General features: G+C 49.3%; 2 protein-coding genes across 2 annotated transcripts in view; one reads left to right on the top strand and one right to left on the bottom strand.

The window, feature by feature from the left end:
- GTF2F2 (general transcription factor IIF subunit 2) overlaps nt 1-24,811 on the bottom strand; it is a 41,513-nt gene that overhangs the window by 3,243 nt on the left and 13,459 nt on the right. Inside the window, exons 5-7 of the mRNA XM_044448174.1 lie at nt 16,161-16,242; nt 6,768-6,867; nt 5,215-5,358 (exon numbers count right to left, since the gene is read on the bottom strand). Of these exons, the coding sequence (XP_044304109.1) occupies nt 5,215-5,358; nt 6,768-6,867; nt 16,161-16,174 (258 nt within the window). The 5' untranslated portion in view covers nt 16,175-16,242. The remainder of the gene's footprint in view (nt 1-5,214; nt 5,359-6,767; nt 6,868-16,160; nt 16,243-24,811) is intronic.
- KCTD4 (potassium channel tetramerization domain containing 4) lies at nt 18,621-21,275 on the top strand. Its single transcript, XM_044448173.1, has one exon. The coding sequence runs from the start codon at nt 18,751-18,753 to the stop codon at nt 19,522-19,524; it is 774 nt and encodes a 257-aa protein (XP_044304108.1). The 5' UTR covers nt 18,621-18,750; the 3' UTR covers nt 19,525-21,275.

The following is a 24,811-nucleotide window of genomic DNA, read 5'->3' on the forward strand; positions in this document are numbered from 1 at the left end:
CCTGGCTGCGGAAGAGCCATGGCACCGTCGTGCGCTCACGGTCCCCAGGACGCCCTGAGGGTCCGCCAAGCCGGCCTGCCGATCACCCCCGTTACTCAGGCCCGGGGGTCGCTTGTTTCCCTCTGGGGCCATGGCGTACGAGCAGGAGCCTCTGAAGGGGCCATGCTTGTGGCACTCCAACTGCTTCCAGCTGCTTCATATCAGCGATCTTTAGGTAATTAAGCTTTATCAAGATTCAAACAATCAAATTGATTAAGCAAGGGAAGCTGGCAATGTTAACCATCCGTCCCTCCCAGTAAACCTGAGCTTATTCAAAAACAGGAAGCTTTGGAAAATATGCAAGAAGCCACTTAAGATAGTAAGGCTCAGCCAAATGGCAAAACCAAGTCTAGAAAAGATCTTGACAAAGACCTGTGTCTTGTCTCCGGGCAATGTTGCTCCCCTCTGATGGGATTCTGCACGTGGGGCGGCGCAAGACAACCGCAGAGGGGTGTGCAGCAGGAGCCGCGCAGAGCAGCCTTCCTGCCTGAAGAGCTCATCTTTCAGTACCCTCCCCCGACACACACACACACACACACACACACACACACACACGTGCGGATACTGTACTTGAGATGCACTGTGTTGGTCCACTCCCTTCAACAGTTGTCTGACAGCTGAGCTGTCGGGAACAAACACCGCTAATATAAAATTGCCCACGAGGACTGTTAACAAAGCCTAAATGAAATTAAGCTACTTGCTGTCAAGCTGCCAACTTCTCAAGCTAATTGCTGCCGACATCCAGCAATCTGCAGACAGCCAAGTACAAAGAACCCAAATCAGTTCGGCACTTTGCAGACATGAACAAGAATACAAGTTGAAAAGACTAGGCTGACACAAGGAAACGCACGCTTACAGCAGCTGAGTCGGAAAAGCGAATGCTTGGAAATTTGTTTTGATAGAGTACTGCAAATGCTTGGAAAACTCTCACACGAAGGTTAATTTCACCACGTTTACAACAAGCGTATTACCCACTGTGAGAACCTGCAATCACAAGAAAAGCAGAGCCGCTGACTTAAGGCGAGTGTGGCCACAAACAAGCCGGATTGCACTGGAGAAGGCGAAAGGCTGGGAGCGGATGTACCGAGGGAGAAAGCGGTGTCCCTCCCCGGTCCACACAGCTATGCTGCTCTTGGCCTCCCTCACACTCGAAAGGAGGGTCTTCTCGGGGGGGGGGGGCGTTGCCTGCAGAAGGAAGAGCCAGGCCAGGTACATGGACCCAACTCAACGTCAGGCAACAAGGGCGGGCCCCATCACACATGTGAGGCGGGCGACGAGGTGGTCTCACCTTTCCTGTAGGGGCCTGTAGGGGAGGGAAGCTGACAACTGTCTTGGCCCTTCCTTGACATCGAGGAAGAGGCCCTTCTCCGGGAACCCTCTGTGAAGGATATTCAGAGGGTGAGTACCCGGAGGAGGGCCTTCTCTGCGGTGGCGCCCCATCTGTGGAATGCGCTCCCCAGAGAGGTCCGCCTGGCACCGTCCTTATTTGTTTTTCGGTGCCACGCCAAGACCTTTTTATTTAAACGCTATTTTAACTGTTAATGGTTTATTTGTCAGTTTAAATTGACCAGGCTGGATCCATTATTTTATTTTATTTTATTTGTTGTATTTTATTTATTTGATGAATTTTGTGTATTTTATATGAGATTTTAATGATTGTAAGCTGCCCCGAGGCTCATGCGATGGGGCGGCATATAAGTTGTTTAAATCAATCAATCAATCAATCAATCATGTTCTTTTCTGGCCCAGCTGAAATAACAGAAGTGACTATTCGACGCACTTGACTGCAAATTAAGGCTTTTGCCTTTGAAGGCCGAGCTGAGCCAGTTGTTCCCACTTAAATGTGTCCCTTGTTTGTTTTTCTGAAGAAAACGGACATCTCCAAAGCTGTGATGACCAGGCACCACATGTGGTATAAAAGCCTTCGCCACAAACTCATTTTATGAAATGGCGCAACTGGTTATTGCTTAACCTCCATTCAAATTTGTAAATGGAAGATAAATTCTTAATGCGGTAGTGAAAGGATGAGAGCATAATTTGGAAAGCAACAGAATTCATAAACAGTAAAGCTTATTATGATGCTTTTCAGAGGTTATAAAGAAGCCCAAGTGATAATTCCAAGGGAAACACGGTAAGAAAAGCATTCCTATTGCACTCTGGGGTGCTGAAAGCACCCCACAAATACTATCTCAGTCCTGCTCACAGCAGCCTCCCGTGGGAGGGGGAGAAAGTGCAGCCTGCCTAACGCCACCCAGTGCATGCCTGGCTAAAGGAAGAGGCAAAGTGTTTCCGGCCCACCTCTCGCAATCCTCCATCCTTCACCCAGCTCCCCTTAGAGTATTCGTCCCATAAAAATGCTCCTTTCAGGCATTGGCTGATAAGGAAACCTCGTCTTTGATCTATTCTGAACTCTAAGTTTTTTCTTTAAAAGGCCCTAAATTGCTCACATGTTCAACCTCTAGGGTTCCTGCTCTATTTAGACTCTCAGTGCATTGCACAGACAGTCCATTATTGGAAATATTTGGTATTATAGCATATAATTTGTCTTCATTCTTAGGAATCCAAGAACTGCTCAAAATTCTGCATGTACAGAATCACAAAATGTGGACATTCCCCCTTTAAGAGACGCAGAAGAAAGGGATACAGCATTTAAGGAAAGCAGAGTTTTTTTCCACCCGTTTGTGTGAATGCAGCCTCCCCCTTCCCACCGCCTGTTTGGAATGCGATCTTTCCCTCCACGCCAGCCCCAGCTTCCACGCTGACATTTTTATAGTTGCCTTCTTTCCACAAAGATGAACTAATAAGATAAACACTTGGTGCAATTAAATCGGAAAATGGCATAGCCAGGTTTTTGAGTTGGTGTTGCAGAATTCAGAATTCAAATTGAGTGAGGGAAAACAGTTCAGAAAAGACAACGGTTCAAATGACCAGACTTTATGGATGCAATAAATGCAATAAAACTTTCATTTCGCCGGGCAAAACTCACAGGCTCACAGCTTCAGGATAGACATCCTGCGCAAAGTAAAAGATTCCCAACCCATTATTGCATGCACAACAAAAGCGGTAAAGCAGTATTTTATTGTGCAACATGTTTTTCATGAAACCCTTTCTTGCTGAACAGGGAGCTTGCACAATGGTGTATTGCAGCAGTCCCCTTCACAACAGCCCAGTGCAAGAGCGCAGGAGCAGGGGAGGTGGTAAGTGCCAGAGAAAGAACTCTGAACGGGCCTTGCACCCTGAGCCAGGCAACCGCCTCCGCGCTTCTGGGCATAAGAATGCTTTAATCTGAACAGCTGCGTCTGAACCCAGACCATTACTGCCACCGATTTCAAATTACTGTGATCCTTCACTTTGAAATCTTACAAAAGGTTTACTTTCCATGTTCTAAAATCCTCCGCTTTAACTTATGGGAAAGAAAGAGGTTCCTGGTCTCCAAGCTGTGGTCCTTTCCCAGAGGTATCAGCAAAGTCTGGCTTGAAGCAAAGGCGCAGAACTTGCCCAGTCACCAGATTCCCCCCTCCCCATGGCCCTGGAGGAGCGGGTTCTTTCACTCCTCTTTCACATCTCAGGAAAAGGCCATGCCAGGCCTTCTTCAGCAGAAGGTTCGGGCTTGCTTGGGGCATGCGCACCCTTTTCTACCCAGCAGGAAGTGGTCGAGGAGAGATGGAAAGAACTGAGCGTGTTCAGCCTTGAGAGGAGAAGGCTGAGGGGAGGCAGGAGAGCGCCTCGCAAGTTCTCGAAGGGTTGCCACAAAGAGGAAGGCCATGATCTCCTCTTGATCATCCCAGGGGCAGGATGGAGTAACAGACGCAAGGTGCAGCGAGCCAGGCTCCAGCTGAACGCTGGGAAGCCCCTGCTGACCGTTAGAGCAGGACGGCACTGGCACCGGTGGCCCAGGGAGGTGGCGGGCTCTCCCACACCGGAGGCACGCAGGGTGCCTCTGAGAGGGACGGTGGCGCTTGGAGACCTGCCCTGGGCACGGGGCTGGACCCAGTGGCCCTCTGGCCCTTCCAGCTCAATTGTTCTCTGATTCTATGGCTTGGCTTCCCTGCTGCACTTTCCATCCAGAGAGTATAGCAAACTTTCAGTCTGATCGTCCCTGGGTCAAGTAATCATAAAAATCTTTTACTTTGGAGACTTGCTCTAATTGGAAACATGTCAAACCTTCCATACCCCGAGGTCTTTCAAGTTTCAGTTGTTGAATTTACCAGGCACCTACAAGGCTCAGGAGGGAGACCTGACTGGATTTGGAGCTGGAAAGAGTCACGGAACCCTGCAGGATGCAGAGCCATCCCTGCCGCACAGAGGCAAAGAGGACAGACAGCCTGCCAGAAGCACTCTGCCTGCAGTCTGGCCCACACTCTTGTGCTCTTGCCTTCCTTGGGCTTCCCACATTCCACACATGATGCCGGACGAAGCAGCATCCTGCAGGCTGGGGTCCCCAACCACTTTGGGCTTGTGGGCACACGCAGGAGGCTGAGAACAGGCCCCACGGAGGAAACGGCCAGCCCCTTCCTGGGGGCCGGGGGCCTGCTTAGTCAAAGTGAACTGAGGTGGGGGGGAGAAACGATGAGGTCAGAGACTGGGAGTGGGGCGAAATGCAAGACTGGGGCAGATGGAAAAACAGCTTTTCCCTTGTCTGTTGCCCCCCAAGAGGGATCTGCAGCAGGTCCTGAACACAGAGCAGCACCGGGTACCCCAGTGCACTGCAAGGCGCTTATTAAACACCAACGAGAGGGAGGACGAGCTCCGGGGAAGCCGCTGGAGGGCCTGTGGCTGCCTCGGGGATCCCCGTTTTAACCTAACACTCAGTCTAACTCTAATTTGCTGGGGAACAGGGAAGTTTTCACATTAAATGAATATAAACGCTCAGCTGTAGTCTGAAAAGTATTACCTGAATCTGGCATCTATATTCAAGCCCGGCTGATGCAACAAAAAGTGATCTACCTACCTGGTTCTGATTTTATTTTATCTTTTTAATGTGGGGTGCAATTCCTTTTACAGTATTTGTAAAATGTATGTGCATGTTTCACTTTGTCCACTGGAAAGTTAATTCAAATGTCAGGTATTGAGGAGATCTATTCTAAGCATTAAAGGATTTGCTTCTATATAGTGGTACATTGTTCAGAGACCAACTGAGTAATTTCAGAAAGGGGTTCTGGAAGAGACACTCACCACCGGCTGCTTAGTGATGTCCACCAAGTCCTTGATGTTGTAATACTGGTGCTTTTCAAATGCTGAAAACAGCATGTCCAGCACTTGCTGCTTCTCCGCCCGAGCCCGTTTTCCATCTTCTTTCTTCTTTCTTTCATATTCAATCTGTTATATCGAATCACATAAATTAAAAACCGCTTCCAACATGCTCCAGGAAAAACATCCTGTTCATCTGCAGCAGCAAGAAGACAGGAAAACTGCAAAGCTATCTCTACCATGGTGTGACCAAGAAAGAGCTTAGTTGGGAGACATACTGAAGGATAAACCAGATTACATCTATTTCTTATTTTTAAAGGAGAATGTGCTTTGTTGCACAAAGCCTTTTAACCTATTTATGAAATTCCCAGGGTGGCACTTGTCACAAACCAATTCTAATGTTAGTTCCAGAGGAACATTCTTTTCAGAAATGGAAAGTATCTCAATAGATTCCCAAAAATCTCTAGGCAAGTATATACACTTTTTGACTTGCCAAAGCACAAGTCGCAAACCAGTGACAGAGGAACTAAGTTCCCTTCCGCCATGCATGCAGAAGAGAACTTAGCTGCACCAAATTTGCACAGAAGCACAAATAACCTGAAGGTTATTTGTTCATGGCAATGTTTCCAGAACCTCACAACTAACAATATTAAAACAGCAAAAATACTAGAGTCCCTGCAGAATCTGAAGCTACATGCAACGTGGGGCTGCCCTTGAAGACGGTCCGGATACCTCAATTGGTTCAGAATAGAGCTGCCAGGCTGCTGACGGGGACGGGGCGTTATGTTCACGTGACTCCAGTCCTCCGTCAGCTTCACTGGCTTCCCACTGAAGTCCGGGCCCAATTCAAGGTGTTGGTGATGACCTATAAAGCCCTAAATGGCTTGGGTCCTGGTTACCTGAAGGAGCGCTTACGTCCATATATGCCCGCCCGCCCCCTGAGATCTGCGGGAGAGGCCCTTCTCCGGGAACCCTCCGTGAAGGAAATTAGGAGGGTAGGTACCCGGAGGAGGGCTTTCTCTGCGGTGGCGCCCAATCTATGGAATGCGCTCCCCAGAGAGGTCCGCCTGGCGCCGTTGTTATTTGTTTTTCGGCGCCAGGCCAAGACCTTTTTATTCAAACGTCATTTTAATTGCTAATATTATTTCCTTATTTTATTCTTTGGCCAGGGCGACTTATTTTATATTGTAAATTCATTTTATATTTTTAATGTATTATATTTTTATGTTTTGTGAGCTGCCCCGAGGCTTCGGCGAATGGGGCGGCATAGAAATTTTCTAAATAAATGAATAAATAAATATTAAACTGTATGCGTAAGACTTATAGCAAAAACCTATGTCTGTTTACGCAAAAATAAGTCCTGCTAGGTTCAGTGTGTTCTACAGGTGAGTATGCCAAGTATTCTGGTGAGAACGCTGCTCTTCGACACAAGAGTGTGGCTCTCACATCCCGAGTTGAACAAACCCAGCCAGTTTCCGCACTGCAAGCTTCTAGTATCTTTTGGGCAGCCGCACTCTGGGCATGTGCAAGCGACTTACATTATACTGATGGTTAGCCACTGGCTTGTAATTTGTTGTCACCGCTTTGTCCAGTTGCATGGTCCAGCTGACAGGTTTAGAAGATTCCTCTATCTGCAGCCTGAAAACATAAAGAGCAACATCGTTTGGAAAAGTGCGAGCTCACAGCGGGGACGCCCACACATCTGGATCCCGTGCACACTGCCGGTGGCCCCATGCACAGAACTCAGCATGAAAATGGCACTCGCACATCTAGCACAGGCCTCTGTCCTACCACAAGACCCCACGTGTGAAAGTGGTGTGAGAGGAAGGCACCGCTGCGGCAGCGCTGAGCTGCAGAAGGTACGTATTTGCATGCTCTTCATAGGACGTCATCGGGCATTAGCACGCCAACAAAAATGATGCAGCGGCTTTGAGACACAGTCAAAGCACCTAAAGGCAATTTCCGTTTCTTGCAGGAAGTGTTGCTCATACCGAACGAACGAAAGATGTCTGGGAGGATTGCATTTCAAGGTCTATTTAGAACATAAAACAGGGCGGCATTTTTTCCCCGAGGACTTTTTTAAAACCCTGGAGACACAATGCCTGTGTAAGCATGCTGTTACCACATTATGTCCCCTACACCTACCACAGCAGTTTTTCTCCTAGGTTGGCATCTCATGCACATTACAGATTGATCGGTGAGTCATTACAGCCTGTTATTTCCCTGACTTTTATTATAATGACAACAGGAATCTACAAGCACGACTGATCGCTCTGTGTGAAACATAACGCTAAAATGGAATCAAGCGGCGGTAGAGATATAAAAGTACACAATTCTTCATGAAAGCTTAATTTAGCTCTGAATTTGCAAAGTTTCCAAGCCCACTTCATTCTGTACATCCAATTATTGGTAGTCTCGATTTCACAAGGGAGGAGATTAATATCAGCAGCAGCTTATACAGTCATGGCTAAACGGGTCCCATGTTCAAATCGCACGTCAGCTTCGAGGCCGATGCGCTTGGGGCAGTCTGTATCCTCTGGGCCTTGCCGCCCCAGTCTGCGACACGCTCCTACCAGCTCGTGACCTTCAGCAGCTCTGCTCTGCCCCCCAAAGAGTGGTGGGTGGCGACCGGTGGCAAAGCCCTGTGGGACGCCCTTCCTGGCGTCTCGGCCAGACACACTTCCAAAAGGCAATTCATCTTCAGCATGATATTCTGATGTTTTCATCTTTTGATATTTTAGTGTTTGATTTATTAAGTTGGTTGTTGTATGATTGAGGGTTTTTTGGGTAGGGGCTAGACTCTAGCCTGCCCCAAGAGGCATCTGTGAATTGGATGGCACATCAATTTAAGTAGATGATGACTATGAAGGTAACAAAAGAAATCCTCCGAGAACTCTAGATAAATTCTGCACATCATCACCACATGTATATCCAATCTTACTTTCTCTTCTCTGGTTCATCCTCTCCATGACCCTGCAAGGGAGGCTAGGCGAAAGTCTATGGGCAGCCCAAAGTCACCACGGGCCCTTCTGGGCCGACCGTGGTTTAAAAGCTGGACCTCCAAGCCCCACTCCCTTTTTCACCACCGTGCCACACGGGCTGTGCATCTGACTGTCTCCTTTCCTCAGCACTGTCATCATCAGGCTTTCTAGAAGAGAAAGGAAGCCACGGCATCCTTGTGACGCTTGGGCCTTTGCTGCTCGCCCCCCGATTTATGGGAGAACCAGCGCTCCTGATCAAAAGAACGCAACCGAGCCCAGTGTGGAGTCAAGCAACAGCAGAACTCCAGCCTCCTCCTCCACAGGGTACCTGAAGGACTGAAGGTGATCGTCCTGGCAAAGGCATGACATGAAGGAGCTCCGAATGCCCCAGTGCCACTGCCCTCAGCTCCACCACCCGCCACGCGGGACGGGGCATCAGGGCTGGCCGTGCCTCCGCAGCCGGCGCTCATGCAGACGCAGCCCCTGCTGGCTAACTCACTCGTGGTGTTTCTGCAGGGGGAGCCCATCATGCCGCGTGATGCCACTGGCATGACGCAAAACAGAAGGGCTGCCCAGGAAGCGCACCCTGTTGTCACGGTGTTTTATTCCGAAGCATCTTTGCTCTCGCCCCTTCTTTCCCCCTTTGCCTTTCACGTCTCTGTCAGCTCTTCCTCTGCCCCTTGCTATGGAGCTCGCTGCCTTTCCTCTGACGCCTGCCCCTCTCCCGACCTGCAGCAGCCTGCACAGGTGCCTCTCTGCTGCAGAACTTCTCCTCGTCTGCTTCCCCCTCTCGGGCAGTCTCGTCATCTGCCCTGCAAGGCAGTGGGCAGGGCCCATTCCTGTTACCGCAACTGCTGTGCAGCGCCCATCTTCCAAGGCCCAGCACGATGGTTTTACAGTGATCTCGCAATTACTATTAACGCATTGCATACTGCACAGAAATAAGACAGCCAGATAAGATAGAACGTGCTCTGCTTTTCTGAAGTCTGCTCAGCAAGAGACACGAAACAGGAGGTTCCCGAAGAAGCAAACGCAGCTTTCAGAAATAGGAAAGTGAGGCAGAATCCCCGGCGGGGCAGCAGGGGCTGGGATGAAACCCGTAAGCCTGAGCGTTGGCCGTACTCGGGGAGCCACGAGGGGCCTCCAACGGAGATGGGGCCAAAAAGGTGCTGCGCTATTTCTGGCCATATTGGCACTTTGGACAGCTGGAACACGTCGGCAGCAGGAGGAACTGCAGATGATCTTCCCTACTCAGGGAAAGCGTTGCCACACGACATGTGAGCCAAGACCCCCCACTCCCCCCGCGTCGCATATGCCACACACCCTTCCTCTCAGCTTGCATGAACGCACAGAGCAGCTCTGCGACCGGCCTTCTGTCTCATCCCTCCCGTATCGCACACAGAACAGTGAGTCTTTCCTCCTCTCGCGCCGGACAAGCTTCATTAGCACATTACATTTCCATGCCATTAGGAACAGTGTCCACCCTGCTCCACAGGCGGGCACGGGGCGGCTGCCAAACTCTTCGGGAATGCGCTAAGAGGGAAAAAGGAGACAGGATGCCCAGACGTGGAGCGGCAAGAGCCCACACTCTGCGATGGGAGAGTGCGGAGAAGGGGTACGGAAATGACAAGCAGCTGGGGTCGTGGCAGGCCCCGGTGTGTGTCCAGGCGTATTAGTGAAGAGGAACGACGAGGCACCGAGCTCTTCAGGGGCTTGCAAAGGATGCTTCGTGTTGCCGGCCACGGAGCCATATGCTCCCTACGGAGGCTCGACTTCCCTGCTCCACCTTTGAACTGTTTCGTCGGGCAGATTTGACAGCATTTTTTGAGGGAGCCAGCACAGCTCAAAGGATAAAGCTTTCCAAGGCAGTATTCAAATACTGCAAGATCGTTTTCAGGAATCGTCAAAATGAATGTTTTAAGCAGGGACGCGGAGCCTGCTTCAGCTGGATCCTGACTAGGAAATTGGAGGCCACATGCCAAGCGCTGTCGGCCCCCACCCTGCACCATCTCTCTCGTTTCTTCGAACAATCCCCGTACACCAATCGACACGCTCGCCTTGGCCTGCTCGAGCCTGCTCACAGTCCTTTTGCCCCATAACCCACCTTTGTTCTTCCGTGCCCCTTTAAACGCAGCTTAAAACTACCGAGGAAGCTCAGAAGACTCGCCCCTCCCGTTCTGTGCAAGTCCAATGCGCACCACTAGAAGGTTCACATGGGCGTGTGCAGCCAGCCTGAGTCCTCCAGAGCGGCCTTCTTGCTGAACGCACACAGAGCGCCTGCCCCAAGCCGTCCTGTTTCTTTGTGCTCATGGCCACTAGCTTTTTCGGGTGTTCTCAGCCTGACTTCCGCAGAAATGGAAACAACGCAACAGCTTTTCCTTGGCGCTTATACCTACATGCAGTCCTCTCTTATTTAAGAGTTTGAACAGCAAAATGCTAAGAGCAGGTGATGGCCAACTCGCATCCAATTCCTCTAGTCGTATTTCACTGCGTGGAACATACAGAATCGCTTGTTGTCCTTCACACTTATCGACCGTCTTATCCCATTCTTGCCCTTGCCGTGGCCATACTGAAATCTCAGTCTACACTACTTCACAGGGTTTCTGTGAGTATAGCATTGAAAGGAGGAGGAAGAAATTTATGTAAGCCACCTTGAGTTCCTTGGAAGGATAGACATTTAATAATAAATACATAAGGGTTAGGTTCTTAATGGATCATCCTACAATAGAGAGGAAAATAATGCACGGGTGCTATACTCTCACACCTCCGAGGCAAAGCCAACTCCAGACTTTTCTGCCTGGGAAGCCAAGCCACAATTGCACTTCAAGACATCTGTGAGATCATATTTGGGATCTATAACAACAAATGAATTTATGCTCCATCTTTATAAACAGAGCGTGAGCAAGTTTTGAAAAAAAAATGTGGATCAAAACTGATCCCCGATCTGATCCAGGCTGCCAAACCATTGCAGCCATCCCACCCTGAGGCCCATCAGTGCGGGTGTTGAAGGACAGGCTGGACACGCACATGGTGGGCACGTCGTGAGCGGAGCCGGCTGGAGCCGGGGGTCAGACTAGATGGCCCGGGAGGGCCCTTCTGTCTCGCTCTCCTTCTATGTTTCTATATACCTTGATGCTAATCTTAATCCCCTGTAAATGCACTTTCCAAATTAACTTGCAATTAATCTTAAATTTTTCTATGGCATGTTTGTTTGTTTATTTATTTATTAAAACATTTCTATGCTGCCCCCATCACAACAAAGCCTCGGGGCGGCGCTCTCTCTCTCTCTCTCTCTCTCTCTCGCTCTCTCGCTCTCTATATATAAATATATAAATATAAAAAACACATTTAAACCCCCCCATTAAGTATTGCAGAAAAACTATTAAGTATTTGTGCAATACTTAATAGTTGTCCCCAGGGGTACCCATCTGCTAACAGAACTGCAGCTGCCTGCGGGATATGCTCTCCTGGGCCAATGAACCCTTCCCCCGATGCGTTCCAGAGGTTTGGAAGACCTTCTGGAGCAGATTCCTGGGAGCACAGAGGAAGAGAAATAGGAAACGTTCGGTTACCCCAACAAAACTCCGCTCATGCAATGTTGGGTGTCACCCTATTGGCTTCCGTTCAACTTCTCTCTGATCCTAAAGCTCCAACTGCAAAATCCCCATCAGTACAGAACAATGAACGAGTCTTCCCCTTTGATGTGTCTTTAGCCAAAGAGGCACTCAGATTAAAAAGACATTTTTCCCGAAAGCGATTCTTGAGTACAATGACTAGGAAATAGCAATCAAAACCCATTATTAATAACTTTGATTCCTCTGCCATTAAGCCTGCAGAACAGAACCACAAAGAGGCGGGTTTTGAGGTCTTCCATTTTCAGATATTTGTTCTCTAAAATGCAGCTTTTACATGGAAAGCTCTCCTCAAGCCTTGGGAAGCTTTTTCACGAATGCATTTTATAGGAGTAGGAGAGGTGTTGAGCTGGAATTTCAAGCGGGAGCAAGGTCCTCTTTTCTTCCTCCCTCCCTCCCTCCCTGACAAGGATCCTTTCTCAGTTCGAGGGATGCCTCACTCTTCCCCATGCAGAATACTGAAGACTGTGTGTTAACTGCTTGGCCTTTGCAAAGGCTTGATGCTGTGGCAAGCTTATGGCCTTGAGGAATGTATTTGCAGAGAGACTGCAATATGCTCAAGAGCATTAGCCAAACCCAGTTTTCATTTTTTTAGAAGGCCTACGCACAAGCACCGGCGATGTTTTGTCTTCTGCAGCAGCTGCAACTGGAACAGCAACGTTTATACCAGCAACCCTGACGAGGGAATGTTAGCGTCTTCCAACAAACCACTGAAGGAGCCTAGGGCTATTGTTTAAAATAGCTGCTTTTCCTCCAGGCATGGTCCCAAATGGACATAAATCCTCAGGACGAAGGAAAAGGCAGAGGCAGACGACCCCAGTGCACAAGATGGCCGGGCGCTTAATAGCCCCTCGTGGCTTCTCAGCCTCCCTGTGCAGGCTGGCTGTGGCTGGCTGTGCGTGCGCAATGGCCCCAGCAGTGCCGCCTGCGGTGCGGTCCGAGCCTGGCAGACGCGGCCAGCGGCTCAGCCCACCCCCCAGAAACCGCGGCTGCTTTGTCTGCACGGCAGCCCTTGTGAAGCGCTTCAAAGAGGGCTGCAACCCCGAACTGAGGTGGGGCGGTGGAAGCACGTCCACACCGAAGCGGGCTGGACGCGGGGTTCTGCTCTGTACCAAGGCGGAGAACTGTCGGGTGGGGTCTGGGCAGGGCTCGCCTGGGAAAGCTGGGCATCTTCAGGAGAGGCTGAGCGCCCGGCCAAGCCCGGAAGCGCAAAACAACAGCTAGACTCCAGAGCAGCCTTCAGGAAAAACGGGGGATGGTTCAGGAGGGGACCTGGAGCCACAGCAGCCAGAGACCTTAAGGGAAGCCCGATAAACTGCATCAAAGGTCTGGGGGTGGCGGGGAGGGGGAGTCAGATGTTACCAAAAGGTAAGCACCCAACACGCCATCATCGCCACAAGTGGAGCAGGGAGGTGCAACCGGGAACGCGTGGTTATGAACTAATGCTTCTACAGCCTGACCGGTGGTAAATTGCTGAAGGCTTCTTTTAAAGTAATAACAACTATGCAATAATCAATGTTCTTGTTTTAGTGCCTTTAGAGTAAGCATTCTGCATCTTTGTTTACTATAACTCTGCCTTTGATCTGTTTGTTCCACAACTAATGGGTGCTTTAGAAAGGGCGTCTGTGTTAAGCAAAGGCGAGTAGATTTATGGTAATAGGAGCAGCGATACCCCACACAGGGGCATCTTCCACAGTGGGCCTGTGAGGAGGTGTTCCTCCACGTCCCTCAGGGAGGGATAATGGAAGGGCATCCCTTCTGCGGAAGGAAATGCAAAGACTGTGTGCAGCTGCATGAAAAGCCACGAGTCTGCGAGTGGAGGGACTGGCGAATGGAAGCAGGGCTGTGGCAGCATCCCAGGGGCCACTGGAAGGCTTTCTTGAAATACTGCATCCGCCAAGCAGCAAGCCAAAGCGGTGATGGGGGATGTTGACCGTGCCTTGGCAAGGGATGGGTCGTCCTTCAGTGGACGTATTAAGCAGGAGCTCCAACCGGCGTGGCAGGCCTGAACCTGAGGCACTCCGGAGAGCTGTGAGTGGGCATGAAGCGGCTGCATGCCACTGCCAGTCGGCGGGAAGCCCGGCCCCGTATGAACTTTCTTGGCAAAGCAGGACGACACGGCCACGAGTTCGGGGCGCTGAGCGGAAGCAGAAGCAGCTCTCGCTCCAAACGGCTGCACAGCTCAAGAAGGTTGTTTGGAGAGAAGCCTCCTGAGGCACGGCTACAGCCCACACACATCAGTTTGTCGGTGCTGCTGTTTCCCCCCCTTGCATGCCTCCCCCCCGCTGAGACCGCTGTTCCAAAATCCGCAACACAGAGCAAGTGAAACAAAAAGGCCATTTTAGGGCTCGCTGGTGCCTGTGCTCAGAAGGGAACGCAGAAGACGGAGCTGGATTCCCATTTCCTGCACACAGATGAAAAAGAGCAGCCTGGGCCCTCGACAAAACATTTGTAGGACACACCCACTGTGGAATTCTTTGGGGATTAATTAGGGACGCTTTATCAAACGACTGTCACACATGATTGTGTTGGAACCAAACCAGAAGGTGACTGCACTGCACTCACAGAGTGCTGCTGCTAAAGGGGGGGGGGGGACAGCCCATAGGCAGCCTCCGCTCCACGGCAGAGGCCCCATGTGGCCCAGCTGTGTGGGATGGAGTGGGGGGCCTAGGCAGAGGGTCTGCACAGCATGGCATCAGCAGAGCCCCCCCAGAGGCAGCACGACTCTCCCTGCAATGCCCCTCGTGGCCCTCGGGGTCTGCAGAGGGGGTTCCCACACTTGGCTGTTTTATTGCTGGCTTTAGCTTTTGTTGCTGAAAGCCAGCCTGGTTCTCCTTATACGGAGGTGTGGCAGAGAAACCTCTGGATATATTTAAAAAATTAATATAAATATTTAAAAAATTACAAAATAGAATTAAAAATTCACCAACTGTAATGCTAAACATATTTGACTAAAATAACTGCACCTTATTTCCCGTGTACTCCGCTCCCCGCCTCCTCTCTCTCTTTCCCCGTGTCAGACTGAAGACTGTACAGTCCTTGGGGCAGGGACCTGTCCTCCAGCATTCTGCAAGGCACATTCTGGTGCCCGCCATCATCACTCCTGCGGCCCCCAGGCAAGGGAGAGGACGGGCATCATCTCCTCACAGTCTCCCGGTTGTGTGGAGGTGCTTTTGCTCTGTGGCTCTCTGCCGGTCACGGACCACCCCCAGCCCCCAAACCTGACCCATGTTGCTGTTTGTGCTGTGGGTGGGGGATAGAACCCACCCGCCCCCCACACTGCTGTGGGTTGTGCCAGCTGGCAAAACGACAGCGGCGTTATCTGAATTTTCTGGCACATAAAAGTGACACACAGCCACCAAGACAGAGGGCATGCAGCATCCACCAGCTCAGGACTGCGGAGAGTTCTCGGTCCAGCTGGGAAAGGCCGGCGGAAGGCGCTTCCCCGATGCGTCTGCAGAGGCAGACATGGACGAGCTCTTCCCTGAGGCCACAAGGGGGCGGGGGCCACACGCGGGGGCATGTTTCCAACGGCATTTCGGGGAACAAGGAACGGCAAGACGGAGCACCCAGCGACTGGCAGGCGGAGTGCCCAGTCCGACGAGCGAAGCAACTTATGTCATTCCATGCACAAACTGCCAGAGAAATGTTGGCACTTGCGCTTTCCAGACTACAGCATCTTAATTAGCAGAGCTAATTAGCAGAGCTCCTTGCTATGGGATGTAGATGTTAATTCATGTGCACTGACGTTTTATGTACCGGGGAACCTCAGGGTGTGTGGGGGGGGGGGGGGAAGGAGTGCATGGGAATGTACCGAGGCGGTGAAAAGGGCAGGGGCTGAGAGGACCGCCCCGGGCAGCCGATGAAGGGGCTCGCCAGCTAGACAAGGAAGGAGGGTGTCGTGGCTTGGCCCTCGTGGCGGCAGGGACCAGGATGGATCCCGACAACCTAGGTAGTCCCAGGGCTTTATGTTATTTAAGGCTGAGGCCGAGAAGCCTGCCCCTGGGCTCGGGATCCAAAGTCCGTTTGTGGTGGGCGGACTGAACAAGGCAGGGGGACGGGGCACGTGAGGCACCATGCCTTTAGAACATCACTCACTCTCTGTGCATGTGCGCGCGTGTGCGCGCGTGCACAGACAGAGAGGTATTTCGAAGGCAAAACTCGGAGGCTTGTGCTCGACAAAATGGTAGGCAGTGGATTATAGGGCGCTCCTTTCCGAACCCTACTACCTGGACAGGTGCAGGCATCACATCTGCCTTGCAGCAGAAAGTGGAAGCGTGACATGGCAAATCTGAGGGCAGAGGCAGGGCAGCCTTACCTTTTCAGCTTCATGTAGTTTTCACTGGCTGCTGGCCTGCACTCTGCACGCTGAACCACGATGCCTTCTATCGACAGTTTCTCTTGAATAAAAGGAGATGCAGATTAGCACCAGGACTCGTACAAGGCAAGTGCTGAGCACTTTGAAAAGGCTTATTATTTATGTCTTACTGTTAACGCTTAGAATGCAACAAAAGTTTCTTTCTATATATTGCTGTGAATCCCCCAGAAAGCTTCAGCTACTGGGAAGTACAGAAACTAAACAACAACATTCCATAATAGAGATCAGTCCAAACAAGAATTCTGACAAAACCAACCATCAGTTACAGACATGTGCCTCTGTGCTTCGTGGGCCTACTATTCCAGTTTATGAAAAAGATGGTTTCCCGGGGTCCTCAAAAGATGGCCACCTGTTCCTTCTGGGGAGCTTTACCCTGCCAATGTGAAGCGACCACCAGGGATATGGGAGCACAATTACAATCGCTTTGCCTATACAAATTCACATTTTGGGTGCATCCTCTGTTTCTCTAACTGCCTTTCATTTCAACAGGTCTTCTCTGAGTAACTGGACACAGCCCTTTGTTTTGCTAGTATTTTCATTGTTTTTATACTTTGCTGTAAACTGCCCAGAGTTTTGGCCATGGGCAGCACAGAAGTGGTTAAACAAATAAATAACGCAAGAGGATTTGGTAGAAATTATCCTTACCCAGCCAGTCCCCCTCCACACGCAAGCTCATCGCATCCATTTCAATAGACTTTTAGCTGAGCTTGCAGAACTGCTCCGCCAGACTAAAAGGCTGGCTCTCCGAGCAGCTGTGCGACTATCCCGCACAAGGGATGAAGCTGAGCAGACTGCAGATTTAGGAACCAAGGACGATGGAACTGTAGAAAGGAGGTTCAGTGCTCAGGTTTCTTCAGACTGGGCGCCCTTTCCAACGATGCCAGCTCTTTGCTGAGTTGTACAAGAATTCCTCTGTGTGAGTGTGCACGCATGCTAAACCTATTTAGCATTTTTCATATATATGAAAGCAACTTAGCATTTTTTCTTATATATGAAATGCCTCTAGCATCTTTCTCTCAGATATATGAGGGAAAAACACAAACACCTTGAGGTTCTCTGGTACATAACTACACACACACACGGATGAAACATGTCATTTCATTTTACCAGAAACACTGAGAAGGGAGATATAAATGCACCTGCAGCACTGTAAAAAGACTGGTACTTCCACCGGATGGTGATGAAGGACCTGCTCTCTCCCCACCAATGCCAGAGGTGAGCTTTTTGTCATGGACTGGGAAGCCTCCACGTTACAATGCGTGAAAGGCAGACTTCATCCTCATCCCTGGTTACAGACCTATTCCTTACTGCTGAGATCTGTTAGAGTGCGCGCACATGCGCATGTACGTACACACACACACACACACACACACACACAGCTGTTCATTCAAAGGCTGCCCGTGAAGGAGGCTGAAGGAGTTAATGCTTCCTTTTCCTTGCTGTGGAATGCGAAGCTGCCGGCACTGCTGCCTCCTTTCTGGATCTGGCAGCCTCTCTGCAGAAGTAAACACCCAGACTTTCACAGCGTCTTTTGTCTCATGCCTGGCTGCAAATATTTGCAAAAGGAAGAGCTCATTTTTAAAGACAATTTTTTAAGGCAATGGGGCTCGAAGGGCACCTCTGTCCCAGGGAGAAATGAGGCAGCCGTTCCAGTCGCATCCTGTGGCATTTTCTCTCGCTCACTGATGTGTTGCTAAGCTGTGGTGTTCTCTGATGTACAAAGATTTGTTACAGACCCGCCTGCTCTCCCTCACACAGAAACAGCAGCACTGTTTTAATGGAAAATAAAGTAACCTCTCAAATATTTCCATATATATTGGAATATGTATAGTAAGAATTAGCCATCCTTTCTATGCCCATAAAGGATATTTCTTCCCAAAGAAAAATGCAGAATGCATTCTTCTTATGTTGTTAAAAAGCAGATTTCCCATGTGAATTGTTCATACAATACATGCTTTTTAACACTGCTTTTAAACATAACTGCAAATGTGATACTACCCAAATTGCTGTCTAGGGTCATACGCAAAGATGTTAATCACAATCATCTTTGGAACTGGTAATCCAGATTTTTAGAAGATTATGATTTGTCAATCCTTTTAAAAAGCTATTTCACCACAAAGTTAAACGGCTAGTATTTGTCATTTCGTTTCTAAGCCCCTGCTTCAGTTTAAATGTTCAAATCCAAGGAAGAGTTAAATTTCCTCCAGCATCCACAAGAGCACCCCTCAAGCACGCCAACTCCTGGGCTTCGAAGGGAAGGGTATCCGACAGAACCACGTTCATCCCAGCCATCTTCTTGCCCTTACACAGTTAAATGCTAATTGTGCCTCACAGTCATATTCCCAGAACCACACGGCACACACGGCTTCTACGCCACCTACCGCAAAACTGTGCCGACGAGCCGAGGGAATGCTTGGCGCTCGCCCCTGCTCTCCTCGCTCGAGAGCCGCATAAAGGCGCTTTCGGAAGAAATCCCCCACAGCGCAAACGGAGGCCACCGGAAAGCCAAGGCGAGGAAGCGGTCGTCGGAATGGAGCACAAACCACACAGACGCGACACGGAGCGCGATAATAAAAGCAAGGACTGGGAGGGCTGCGATCCAGGCAAGAATTGTAACATGTCTCCGATTACTCTCAATGTTGGTGGATATCTTTACGTTACGCAAAAGCAGACACTAACCAAGCACCCAGACTCCTTTTTGGAAAGAGTGGTAAATGGGAAAATGCTGTGCCCATCTGACGCAGATGGCCATTATTTCATAGACAGAGATGGTCTGCTGTTCAGGCATGTCCTGAACTTCCTGCGGAATGGGGAACTGCTTCTACCGGAGGGATTTAAAGAAAACCAACTTCTAGCACAAGAGGCAGAATTCTTTCAGCTTAAAGTGTTGGCTGATGCAGTGAAATCAAGGTGGGAGAAGGAACAGCTTGCCTCCAGGGAGACCACCTTCCTGGAGATAACAGACAGCCACGACCGTTCCCAGGGCCTGCGAATTTTTTGCAATGCTCCTGATTTCATCACAAAAATAAAATCTCGCATTGTACTGGTGTCCAAAAGCAGGCTGGATGGCTTTCCAGAGGAGTTTTCAATCTCTTCCAACATTATTCAGTTTAAATACTTCATCAAGTCGGAAAATGGAACTCGGCTTGTTTTGAAGGAAGATAACACTTTTGTTTGCACCCTGGAAACTCTTAAGTTTGAAGCAATCATGATGGCTTTAAAATGTGGATTTAGGTTGCTGACCAGCCTGGATTGCTCCAAAGGGTCAATTGTTCACAGCGATGCACTTCATTTTATCAAGTAATTACTTCTTCTCTCAATAGACAAAAGGCCACAAGCATGCAGCCTGCAAATCTCATTAAACTTCAAGACATCGCAAAATGCTTTATTCACCCAGCACTGCTGCTAATGAACAAATGTGAGCTAATGGTATGTAAACTGCCACATCCATCTATGGGTTCTTTGTGCCTAAATTTAATAAAAAGATACTTACTAAACATGTTAAAATCAGACTGAATGCTGAAGCCATTTGCATCTATGCTTTCCAACATGCAGCTAAAATGTTTGTATGCTTCTTTGGCTAACATGCCTTACCTCTCGGGCCATTCAAGAGTGAAGGAAGTATTTTCTTCTTAACGATGGACAAAGCACCTCCTTTCTACTGAATATATCCTGGTTTTCACATGGAAATTAAGTTTCGCCTCTAACTGGTTGATTTAAATGTAGCTATGATACTGAAGTTCTACAGAACAATGGAATTAAAGAGAATATATCAAGATAGCCTCTTGATTTTAATAATACAGGGGATCTCAAGGCCTATAGATTTAAAAACATCGTATTTTCAGCTACAGAAGCAGATGCCTGAAAGAAACCGTGAGGCCAGGTAGTCTAACTTTCCTGCCAAAAGAGTGCCGTCCCCTACAGATCAGTGCTTATGACAGATCCCAGAATGAACAGCTTCGAACAACAAATCTATCCACCATTTTTACATTTAAAAATATCTGTTTTTTAGGAAATGCCTGATAACAGAAGAGTAAAAACTACGTTTACTACCAAAACAGTTTTCTCCTGAGGCAGACCCTATTCCTTTTGAACAAGAGCATCATACCTAGGAGCACTGGCTTATGAACCAGGAAGCCAATTTTTGAACTTCAGATAGTCCACTTGTTGATATGACTTTTACAAGGAACCATGTTTATCTGTCTTTTGTAAAGATAATATGCTTTACACTATAATTAATTGGTAAATGTGGCATGTCTATGTTTCCTGGGAACATTGCACAAACAAGAAACAAAACCCAAAACTTAATTTTCACTCTTGAATCAAAGGACTTTCTTTCCAAGATGTAACAGCCAAGTTTGCCATTTCATCAGCATAAAAGCCAATATATCAAAACCAACCAATTTATTTAATCACATTTATATCCCACATTCAAGATAGTAAACCTTTGAGAAGGTTTAAAAGCATATTGATAAAACCACAACAATATTGAGATATTAAGTCATCAAGATCATTCGCATAAGGCAGTTGAAAAGAGATGACTAAGGTGTAGGAGAAATCCAGTTGGACAAATCCAGATGCTTTCTCCACCTCCTTCTCTTTCTTCCAGAATCTCCTGTTAACCTCAGTTAGTAGATATAACACTTTGTACATCCAGGGAAGTGGACAAAAGAAGTTAACAAAAGATCATGACAAAATAAAATTGCTGATCTTTAAACACAAGCGTTTCCACTGGTTTTGTTGCAAGATCATAGTCACCCCTCCGAAGATAATTCCAAGATATCCAGATTGCAATGCTCGGTACAAAATGGGTTCTGGACAGAAGACGGACGTGAAAGCAGGTTCTCTGCCAAGTTTACATTCTGAACTGACTACAACAATGAGCTGAAACGTACGTCAATAATCAGAATGAGGAAAGGTTGCAGGCTAGATTGCACTGAGAATTATGCCTAGAGGTTTTCCATATTTCTGCAAGTAAAAAATTATATAAACAGTCCCATTATGGAACACAGAATTGTAATTCTCAAAAAGTCAATAAATAGGAACGACTTGGCACTGGTGGAGTGTTTCTGACAGTTCAAAGTACGCTGTATGCATTAACTTGAGGCGATCTTTACAGTATCTGTATAAACATGTCAGTGTTGCTACACCACGTTGCATGAGAAAAACTGTGAGCCAGTGTGGGGTCATGGTTAAGAGACTCGGGGGATCCGGGTCCTAGCTGCTGCGCAGCCGTGGGGCCAGCTGGGTGACTCTGGGCTGGTCAGCCCAACCCACCTCACAGGGTTGCTGCTGCCGGGATAAGACGGAGAGCAGGCGGAGGAGGAGGAGGATGCGGGCCGCTTTGAGTCCCTTGAACGGAGAGGCAGCGGGGTATGACTATCAGACGGACAGGCAGTCGTGCTTCAGGGCCACCGAGTGCTCATCTGGGAGGGAAGAGGCCATGGCTGCGACTTTCCCCAGCCTGCCATGTGCCGCCTCCTTTCCATAACCACTGCACATGCTTGCCAAGTCACCTGAGCCCAGGAAGGGTGGGTGGGGCGGGGCACCCTGGAACTGCGGGACAGGCACGGTCTGTGGGCTGGTTTGGGAGTTACCGACTGCAGCTCACCTTGCCGGGACCTGATGTCACTGTTCTGCAGGTGCTGGGAGAGAAGAGGTGGCACGTGGCGGGCATGCACAGGGTACGCGGCTGCTCCCTCTTCCAGAGAGCACACACCTGGCTAGCAACTGGGCTGACACGGTAGTTGCCCGGGCCACCAGGCACCTCCAGCTGGCCCATTTCCCACAGGGCGGCTTGGTCTGGGGGCACGTGTCCCCCTGGCAACACAAGGCTTGTTTTAGGGAGTTGGACCCGGGACGGACTGGTGCTTCGTTGGCACCAATGCTATTGTGGGTCTGTCCTAGCAGCAAAAACGCACGCAGCTGCGATCGTAATTATGTCTCCCTGTCTTTCCAAGGTCTGCTGATGGGCACCTCCAGCTGCCCCCAAACCGGACTCTTGCCTGGCCAATGTTTGGATAACCACCTACTGTCAAAGAGCAAGTGCGGCCGTGCAGGAGTTGCTTTGTGTGCACCTGACAACCACTGCCTGGCAAAGGGTCCCTCACTCCGAAAGGGAGCAACACATCCCTCTCCCCCTGGGCAGTTTTTAAGGATTGCTCTGACAGTAGCGTGGCATTAGCAGATCTCCTTTAAATATTGATCGATGCCTTCCACCTTCTCCAAACATGCCCGACCCTGCGTGGTACTCTAGAAAGAGAGATTTACATCCCATTGCCTTTCTGTAAGCACTTGCGTTTGGCGGTTGTTGAAAGAAAGGGTACTTTAAAAAAGAATAACATGACATAGTGCTTAGACTGCAGGCCTGGGACTGGGGCGATTTGGGTTCTAGTCCCCACTCAGCTATTAAGCTCACTGGGTTACTTTGGGCCAGTCACATAGTCTCAGACTAACCTACCTCACAAGGCTGTGATGAGGATAAAATGGAGAGGAGGAGGGCGATTATGCAAGCTGGCCTGGCTTCGTTGCAGGAAAGAAGGTGACGCATACATATAAATCAATAAATACACTGGAGCATTTTTGGTGGTGTGCATGCACGTGTGTGCGTGTGTGTGAGGGGGGGGTTTCCTTTTTTAGAACTAACCAGCAGTAACCTGAACACACAACACAGAAGACTGGATAAACCCCCAAAAGTCATGCAATGCAATTATGATGTGGGGTGGAGGGCAGGAAGGGACGCGCAACGGAGCAAGAGAGGTAGAAGGGGCCGTTTGCCACCACGTGCCTGTGTGGGCTGAGAATCAGGCATCTCTGAACCAAGAGTGATACACCGTGCAGAAGCTGAGCCCCTCCGGAGGGATGGGAAAGGATGGGGGAGAGCAGCGAGGGATGGAAGAATTAATCCTGGTGCAGGCATGAAGCTGGCTCTTCCCAAATGCATGGTTTTGTAATTCTGGGGGCCAACTTCAGCAACGCACACTCACAGCAACCCCACCCCTCCAGAACAAAACTTGCCCTCATCCTTACAGGTGCAGGAAATCTAGTGCTCCCCAGATATTTTGGGGTACCAGCAGAAGCTGGCAGGGCTAAAGCCAGGGCTTACAGAAGCTGCTGCTCGAAACATCAGGAAGGAAGTGTTGAAAGAATGAAATGAATGAAAGAGTGAAAGAAGAAGTTTGTCTTTCCAAGGCCGTTCCCTGATCTGTAACTGCCGCTTACAGTGCTTGGGGCTGAGGGAGGGCAACTCGGGGAGCAACGCCATACAAGGGAATCGAGCGTGATGCAGCTGAGCCTTTGCTTAACAACAGCTTGGTGCCCTACAATTTTTCTAATCTCCCAGTACAAGTTATTCTTCTGAGAACAGAAGCTCATTGATGCTTACGGGATTTGATGTAATTTATGCAAAAGGAGAGTTTAAAAAATAAGAGGAATTTTACTACGTTTAGTAAACAGTGCCTTTGGATATTAGGGCTCATTTAGGAAGCCCTGGAGACGCAGGCTGCCCAGCCCTGTTCCAGGAAGTCTGGGATGACTGCCAGGCAGCAGAATGAGATTCCAGAGGGAACCACGCTTCCCAAAGACAGGTGCAGGACCCCACGAACTGGCATAAAAAGTTGACTCTCAATGTGTACTTAATTCTTAGCAAGCTGGACTTTGGCTTAGGCCCTCATCCTCCCAAGGTAAGGCTTGGTCTGCCTGCAGGAACAGCACCCAAGGCTGTGCATCTGGAAAGAGCCTTCCAGGAGGCCTCCGGAGACAGGATGCGCCCCATTTTCGGATGCTCCCCTCGTCCAAATGCAAAGTGGAAGGAAAGGAACTGCACCAGGGCAAAGCATTCCGGCCTGCCTTCTCCCCAGTGCACTTGTTTTCTTAAACACAGAGACGAAACATGCCAGAACATGCTGAGATGAGCTCCCTCAGCTCTGTTCAGAAGCAACCATATGCTTCTCCGAGCCTGCTGTTTCATTCAAGAAATTAAAAGTCAGGAGAAATGAAGAAGGGGCAGCACCTCGGCGGGAAGGCAGACCTTCACCACCACGTCGTTGTGGTATGTGCCTTACATGGATGCCACAAGCAGACGAAGAGTTTGTGCTAAACTGACCTGCAAACCAAAGGCCATCATGAGCAAATGGCTGCTGTTCATCTGAAGATCAGCCTCTGCCTAATCTCAACCTCCTTTTTATTGATAGGTGAACAACTGCATTTCGTGGACTTCATTCTGCAGTATTCTTATACTGCCATCCTCATTTGAAGGGTAGGGGAACAGAGTGGGCTCCTCTTGGGTTGGAAAGACATGCATTTAAAACCCTACAATGGCTAAATTCCCTGAGAGGCCTCACACAAATTATTCGTTCTGAGTCTAGCCTCCTTCAAAGAAGTATTTTGAGCTAAAAAATGGGGAGTCTCATGCATGCTATATTCTGCCCGAGTGGAACACTGCAGATGAAACCAACATGAGAAGCAGATGTGAATCACAACAGTGAGCAAAAGGGCTCTGTCGGGAGCTGGCTTCCTACCTTCTCCCTCTCAAATAACAGACAGTTCTTTGACAAAAAGCACTTTATGTCCAACATACTGCCAGCAGACTT

Source organism: Varanus komodoensis, unplaced genomic scaffold, assembly GCF_004798865.1.
Source record: "Varanus komodoensis strain SLA01 unplaced genomic scaffold, ASM479886v1 scaffold54, whole genome shotgun sequence".
Taxonomy (NCBI): Eukaryota; Metazoa; Chordata; class Lepidosauria; order Squamata; family Varanidae; genus Varanus; species Varanus komodoensis.

Bases quoted from the DNA above. Each gene is read 5' to 3' on its own strand.
- KCTD4 (XM_044448173.1), top strand. From the start codon at position 18,751: ATGGAGCACAAACCACACAGACGCGACACGGAGCGCGATAATAAAAGC.